Source organism: Pinus tabuliformis, chromosome 6 (assembly GCF_031772625.1).
Source record: "Pinus tabuliformis cultivar Carrire ecotype Pingquan chromosome 6, CPIR1, whole genome shotgun sequence".
Lineage (NCBI taxonomy): Eukaryota > Viridiplantae > Streptophyta > Pinopsida > Pinales > Pinaceae > Pinus > Pinus tabuliformis.
In genome coordinates, this window is record NC_142292.1 from 312,634,611 (window position 1) to 312,642,574 (window position 7,964).

The window sequence follows — 7,964 nt, forward strand, 5'->3', positions numbered from 1 at the left end:
CATCTGAAGGACTTGTGGAATCGTTTCCTCTGCAATACAAGGAATATGTTTATGAGCAACTGCTAGACTATGAACTCTTTCCCTTCAGATGCCACTGTTGCCACGAATACGGGCATTTAGCGAGGGACTGCCCATTGGGGAAAAGAAGAAGGGGGGTTCAGCAGAAGGTGGAGGATTGGGAGGACTTGACGGGATCCCCCAAATCTCAGAAGAAAGAGGAAGTCTCAGAGGTGGACCATCAGAACGAAGCCCCAACTCCCCAAGTGGCCGAGGATATGCAGCAGAAGGAGGAGAGCCCCGATCAACGAACGGATGATCAGCCAGGTCGGGATGCTCCTGCGGCAGAGATGGTTGGTCCTTCGGAGGAACCAGCTCCCGGTATGCAGTCCTCTTCTTTTATGTTCCCTGTAATTTCTGTTTCGTGTAATGATGATAATGTGGCAATCTCTTCCAAGTTGCAAAATTCAGAGGAACTCTCTCAAAACATAGAGTCTTTGTCAGAAGCCATCCCGTCTTTAAATCTGAACAGTGAGGTGTCTCCAAAGAATAGCCTGGGAACGGGTTGTCCTTCTGTCACCCGACATTATAACTTAAGATCCCTCCATAAGCACTCTGCACACATCAATGATATTCAGGAATCTGTGGGCGGTCTAAGTCCTGAGACTTCTAGGGGTACTTCTAAGAAAGGTAGAGGTAGGAAATCTTTCTTATCAAAGGCACAAGTTAAGGCAAAGTTTGATGTGGCTGATGGGAAGCAAATGTCGATACCTGGGGCGCTTAGAGCAGCGAAAACCCCTGAGACGGTTATCAAATGATCTGTCTGTCCTGGAACTGTAGGGGTTTAGCTAGTAAGCCCAAAAAACTAGCGCTTAAAGATCTCATTACTCGCCATCATCCGGATGTTGTCTTTCTTCAGGAAACCTTGGGCAAGGGTATCGAAATTGAATCTTCCTTGCGATCCCTTTTCCCGGGTTGGTCTTTTACTGCACTTGATGCTGCTGGTCACTCTGGAGGCCTCGCCATAGGGTTCAAGGTCGGGAGATTAAAGATTCAAAACAGCTGGGGTTCGGATCATGTTTTGGGTTTGGAGGCTCTCTCGACTGAGTTTGACCAGCCTCTGCTGCTCATTAATATATATGGTCCTTGCCAGGGCAGAGTTTCTTTTTGGAATAATTTCTTGTCTAAAGAGATTCTATTGAACAAGAATTTGATTATTGGGGGTGATTTAAATTTCTCCCTGGGGATGGCGGAAGCTTGGGGACCCTCCGCGAGGGAAGATCCTTTAACAGATTTTTTCTCAAAGGCCCTCCAGAGTGCAAAGTTGATTGATGTCAATATTATAAAGGCAAAGCCGACCTGGAGGAACAGAAGAACGGGTGAGGATAGGGTAGCAAAGAGATTGGATCGATTCCTCATTAATGAAACTTTGGCGGCTTATATTCCTTTGTTCCGACAATGGGTGGGGGATGGGGGAAACTCGGATCATTTCCCAATTTTCCTTGAATTCTCTAAGCCCCCTGCAAAGCCGGCCACTCCTTTCAAATTTAATGCTTCTTGGCTTCAGGAGGAGTCTTATCAACAACTATTCAAAAGCACCTGGAGACATCTGGGATCAAATTCTCAGGTCAACAAAGGAGGTCATTTTATGGAGAATCTGAAAAGACTTAAGAGAGCAACCATTGAATGGGCTTCTGAGAGAAGAAGGAAACAGAATGAGGAGCTGGTAAAGATTGAGGAGGCTCTTGGGATTCTTGAAGACCCTGACTCAGATGCCTATGCGTCCCAGGATTCAAAAGAGAAAATTTTGTCTTTAGAGAGGGGCAGAGCAAAGATTTTGTTGGAGAAAGAAGAGGAGTGGAGATTGAAAAGTAGGGCCATTTGGTTAAAAGCAGGGGATGAAAATACCAAGTTTTTTCACAATTATGCTAAAGGACGGAAAATTGCAAACACCATCTGGAAGATGAGAGACCCCGAAGGAAGGGAAGTGTCCTCTTTTGAAGCGATCTCTTCTTTGGGGAAGAATCATTTTCAAGCCCTCTTTACTAATCCTGGGGGGATCTCTTTGGCTGAAATTATTAGAACAGCTCAAGCATTTCCAAGATTTGTGGATGAAGAAGATGCAGAGTTACTCTTTAGGGAAGTGGATAAGGAGGAAGTTGAGCGTGTTATTAAGGCAATGCCAAAAGATAAAAGCCCGGGCCCGGATGGCTGGACCATAGAACTTTTCACCCATTTTTTTGATCTTATTGGTGATGAGCTTACTGAGGTGGTGGAGGAGTCCAGAAAGAAAGGTGAAATTTACAGTTCTTTTAATGCTACTTTCATAGCACTTATTCCAAAAATTGAGAATCCTGCTTCTTTTGAAGATTTCAGGCCTATCTCCCTATGCAATACAATTTATAAGATAATTGCGAAGATTATTGCGGTGCGCCTGAAGCCTTTTCTATCTGAGTGTATCTCAAGTGAGCAGTTTGGGTTCCTGGATGGTCGGCAAATTCACGAAGCAATTGGAGTAGCACAGGAAACCATCCACAGTATCAGACAAGCAAAGAAGAAAGGGGCTGTTTTAAAAATTGATCTGTCCAAGGCCTATGATAGGATTGACTGGTCTTACCTAAGATTATTACTGACTCACCTGGGGTTCAAATTGGAGTTCATAAATTGGATTATGGGGTGTATTACAAATGTCAATTTTGCGGTGCTGATTAATGGGGCGGCCTCCCAATTCTTCAAAAGCCAGCGAGGACTGAGACAAGGGTGTCCGCTGTCCCCACTTCTCTTTCTCCTGGCAGCAGAGGGGCTGAGCAGACTGATCTTAAAAGCAAAACAGTCAGGCTTGTTTACAGGTTTGGAGGTTGCTGTAAATTTGTTCATTTCTCATCTACTTTTTGTTGATGATATTTTGTTATTCTTAAATGGGAATCTAGATGAAGTCAAAGTTCTTAAAGATATCATTGACCTGTTTCTGAAAGCCACAGGACTTCAAGTAAATCCCAGAAAATCTCATTACATTTTGGAGGGTTTCACCAGGCAAGAGGTAAATGCAATTACATCCATCTTGCCTTTTGAAACCTGTCAGATGGATATGCCTTTCAAATACCTGGGGTTTTGGTTAAAACCGTCCTCTTATCGCAAACAAGATTGGTACTGGCTAGTGGCAAAGATTGAACAGAGGATTTCGCACTGGAGTTTCAAGTGGCTTTCAAGAGCTGGCAGACTGACTTTGGTCAATTCAGTCCTTCAAGCCATTCCTGTTTTTTGGGCAGCACTGACTTGGATTCCCAAAGGGATTATTCATAAAATCAGGCAGATCTGTAGCAGATTCTTGTGGTCAGGATCAAAGGAAAGTGTTGTGCTTCCCTGGGTTGCTTGGGACAAGATCGCTAGACCGAAGGAGTGGGGAGGTTGGGGAGTCAAACAGCTAGTGGATTTCTGCCAATCCTTGGCGGCAAAATCAGGTTGGCGAATAGTAGTGGCAGAAAATCTCTGGACCAGGGTTGTCAAAAGGAAATATATTGATCCAACTCCCCTTGAAGATTGGATCAGAAGCCCAAACAAAAAAGGGAGAAATTGCTCGGTCATATGGAAGGCAACCATGGATGCTTTTAAAATCATTGAACAAGGACTAGCATGGCAAGTGGGGAATGGTGAATGTGTGCGGATTGGTAAGGACCCTTGGGTAGGGTGTAATGAGCATTTTGCTCTTTCTCCTGGTTTGCTTGAGCATCTTGACTCAAAAGGAATTAAACAGCTTTATCAGATTGCAAACCCGGGTTTGTCTTCCATTTGGGGGCAGGGTTGGAAGTCAGCTGAAGATTTGGATTTGGATTTTCGTTGGAGAGATGAATGGAATGATTTCATTCAAGAACTAAAACGTTCGAATGTCAGATTAAAGGACTCTCCTGACTCTCTGGTTTGGGCTCATGCAGAAACAGGTCGTTACTCCCCAAAGGCTGGATACGATTTTTTGATGAGCAGAAAGGGGTGGGAGCCCCCGGTTTGGTGGGCAAAGCCCCTTTTCAAATTAAAATGCCCCAAAAAAGCCAGAATTTTTCTCTGGTGTGCGCTAAAAAATAAAATACCCACTTGGGATATCCTCCAAGCTCGCTTCCAGTTGGGGCCGAGTAGATGTCCTCTTTGCAAAGAAGCCTCTGAAACGATCTCACACCTCTTTGTAAGTTGTCCTTTCTCCATGACAGTTTGGGAGGAAACTTACAAACTCCTGAAATTCTCAGGGAAGTGGGAAGGGGCAAACTTATCTGCTGCATGGGAATACTGGTGGTCTCACTACCCTGAGAAAAACTTGAGAAACCTCCCGCCAATTGTCTGTTGGGGTATTTGGATTTCCCGAAATGGCTGCATCTTCAATGGAAAGGTCACTCCTGCAACCGTCATTGCTCTACAAGCCTCAGCTATTTTTGCTAGTTTACCTGAACCTGAGGGCACTCCTTCTACAATCCGGCGGGCGGATTTAGTTATCAGAGAGGGCATCCCCTATGCCTTTTTTGACGGAGCCGCCCAAAATAATGTCACTGGAGCTGGAATCATAATTCATCTCACTCCTTCGCATTCCTTAAAAGCCTCTGTTGGACTTGGGTCGGGTACAAACAACTTTGCCGAATTATCTGCCTTAAAATTGCTCCTCTGCTGGCTCATTCATAGAAACATCCTCACTGTTCAGATTTATGGAGACTCGGCAAATGTGATTAATTGGGTCAATGAGAAATTTATTTGCAGGAATTATATGTTGTTGCCTCTGTTGGAAGAAGTAAAAAGATTAAAGACACATTTTAATAGCTTCTCCATTGCTCATATTTACAGGGAAAATAATGAAGAAGCCGACCGGTATTCTAAAACAGGTTTACAGCAAGCTTTGGGATCTTGGAGGATAACGGAGCAAACTCAGGACCTGATCCGTGTGTCGGATCTCCCCCCTTTTTCTTAGTCTTTTTGTCTTTTCTTCATCATCGTTGTTGTTCTGATATGTATGCTCCTGAGGCAGGAGAGACTGTGTTTTAAAATTTCGTTTTGTTTGAACTTAATATGATATTTGTATTGGGCTGTTTTCCTGTTAAAAAAGGAGGCCCAGGACCTTATGGTGACAGTATTGAACACAAATTTTTTGATAGGGCCGCTGTAGGCCGGCAAACAGAAGAGAACAAAATGTCTTTTGGTTTAAAAAGACATGGCTAACCTGATAACACTGAAGAGATTAATCTCTCTGTGGAACGTGAAAACACTGCTGAATGTTAACACATTCCTTTTTTGTAGCTTTTTTATTGCTCTATTAATAGAAAAGCGCGGTATTTTTTCCTCGGAAAAAAAAAAATGAATAAATAAAGATAAAGAATTAAGAAATTGTTTTAAAATATTATTTATGTAAAAATAAAAAGAAAATGTTAGGAGTATATTTATAATAATTACGTTAAACAAAATAAATCATAATATAGCAAAATTATAAATAGTAATAAAGAGATAGAGAACCATAAATAGTAAAATGCAACATAGGAACCATAAATATTGAAATATTAATTCCCTGCTAATATTAGTCATAAGTTAGGACATTTATCTACAATATATTAAATGTCAAATGAATCATAATTTTTTTCTCACCTAATATTAATAAATATGATATTGACTCATAATATTCTAATCAAACTTATTTATAAATTAAAAATAATATTAATAAAATATAGTATTGACCAATAATATTCTAACTAATTTTTTTTATAAAATAAAAATAATAAAATGATGAATAATCTCCACAATTTAAAAATTTCTAACAAATTCCTCTAAATGTAAATATCTATCAATTATTTTTTATAATTAATAATATTACTTAAACCACCACCATCATCATCAACAACAATTCAATATGTATACTTGTCATACTTTATAATAAAAGAATTAAAACAAATAAACAAATATTGCAATCATTAACTATTCCATGAAAAAGCATCATGGGCTACACGCGAATTTATATTCTAACACGCACCACGCGATTTTATATTCTAAAACACTAGTGCTCTCACGTCACATTTGCTAACGTTGTGGACGTTTCAGATAATTAAAAAAAAATTCGAAGAGATCCTGAATCAACAACCTATTTAAGCAGATATATAGAAATGAATGGACTAAGAAGATTAACAATTTATCTCCTCTCTTTGCGACTGATCTCTACTTTCGCTCATAAACTCACTTCTTTGTTTATCTTCTGTATGTTAGATCGGGTAGGAGAGAATGAGCTTCTCAATTATCACCCGTATTAGTTCTACTTTGCTTCTGGTTGCCCTCTCCCACTTGATATTAGCGTATAACATCCCTTCGGGTATATCTTACAGCTACTGTGCTCCTACAAGTTGTGGCAATTCCATCATCCAATATCCCTTCGGACCATGTGGCCTTTTAGCTGTTGAGTGCCATGACAACCAGACCATTCAATTATACCCAGACCGGACGAGCCAATTTTATGCCCGAGTGGTAGGAGAGATCACAAATTCATCATACTCTACCCGAACCCTTCAAATCACCTTGAGCCCTGACGATGGTGTTTTCAATATCATGTACGGTTGGCTAACAAACGTTGGATTCTTCAATGTTTCTACTGTTCCTGGAGGATTCAAAATTACATGGTCTATATCTCATATTTCCCGATCTTGTCTAGCCGCCGGGGGAAGATGTCGCTCTCAATTGCACAACCCAATTTCGGCAGAGCTGAAGAATTATGACGAATATTGCATCTTTCCTAACAGTGACCAGCTTCAGTTCGGGAATTGCTCTGATGGTGGTGAGGATATCAAAAACTTCATTTCTTGACCATATTGTCTTCCCCGATCTCTATCTACTTCATCTTATCTTTGTACTGAGTTGTTTCTGTTTCCTTTCCAGGATTTACATATCCTCGAGAAAGAATAAATCGAGTGTTAATGGCAGGTAACTTATTGATCTTTAGAATTAATCCATGCAGTACACTTGATTATCTTTTATATTCCATATTCTCATTCCCTTGTTCAACATTCTTTCAGGGATATTTTTTGGAGAGTTAGGTGCATTTGTCGTAGTAGTGGTTTCTTCCATCGCGTTCCATCGTGGATGTTGCTGTAAGAGAACTGAGAGCAATGAGGAGCGGACCATCCTACATTTTATGGACCCGCTCGGCTCTAGACTTGCCACCGTGGAAAATTTCTTAAATTATTACTCCTCACAAGTGCCTAACCGATATTCTTATGCACAGATTAGAACTTATACAAACAATTTGGCAGAGCAGCTTGGAAAAGGAGGTTTTGGAACAATTTATAGAGGGAAGCTTCCCAGTGGACGGCTGATAGCTGTAAAGATCTTGGATGAATCCAAAAAAAGTGAACATCAATTCATTGATGAGGTTGGTACAGTGGGGAGCACCTATCATGTCAACCTGGTGCGTATGTTAGGCTTTTGTTCCGAGGGCACCAAAAGAGCTTTGGTGTATGAATACATGGTAAATGGTTCTCTGGACCAGTATATCCATGGAAATCATCGAGACCTGTTGGATTGTAAACAGTTGTATTCGATAGCTATTGGGACATCTCGTGGGATTTCATACCTACACGAAGAGTGCAGAAATCGCATCTTACGTTGTGATATAAAGCCCCATAATGTTCTCCTCGATGACAACTTTTTGCCCAAAATTGCAGACTTTGGTCTCGCAAAAATATGCAAGAGAGAATAAAGTCACATATCAGTAGCTCACGGAGGTACACTAGGTTACGCTGCCCCAGAGATGTGGTCAAGAATGTATGTGTTGGAATGGTAATTTCAACTTGCAGATTTTTACTCTGCGATGCGATCGCAGATCGCATATCGCACTTCCCTTCTTGTCAACCTTCAACGTGTCCTTTGATTGTCTGCGATGCGATTTTGCGATGCGATCTGATCGCAGATCGCAGATCGCATGATTTAAAGGTTAGAGAGGCGGTCGCACATCC

At 41.1% G+C, this 7,964-nt stretch overlaps 1 protein-coding gene across 1 annotated transcript; it reads left to right on the top strand.

Moving 5' to 3' along the window:
* The first annotated feature begins 811 nt into the window (after nucleotides 1-811).
* LOC149258558 (uncharacterized) lies at nucleotides 812-7,708 on the top strand. Its single transcript, XM_089422478.1, has 4 exons — nucleotides 812-4,845; nucleotides 6,342-6,787; nucleotides 6,889-6,933; nucleotides 7,026-7,708. The coding sequence occupies exons 1-4, from the start codon at nucleotides 812-814 to the stop codon at nucleotides 7,706-7,708; spliced, it is 5,208 nt and encodes a 1,735-aa protein (XP_089278604.1).
* Nucleotides 7,709-7,964: the final 256 nt, after the last annotated feature.

Coding starts and splice junctions, on each gene's coding strand:
- LOC149258558 (XM_089422478.1), top strand. CDS start 812: ATGATCTGTCTGTCCTGGAACTGTAGGGGTTTAGCTAGTAAGCCCAAA. Junction 4,846..6,341: donor AATAATGAAGAAGCCGACCG/GTATTCTAAAAC, acceptor TATATCTTACAG/CTACTGTGCTCCTACAAGTT. Junction 6,788..6,888: donor CGGGAATTGCTCTGATGGTG/GTGAGGATATCA, acceptor TTTCCTTTCCAG/GATTTACATATCCTCGAGAA.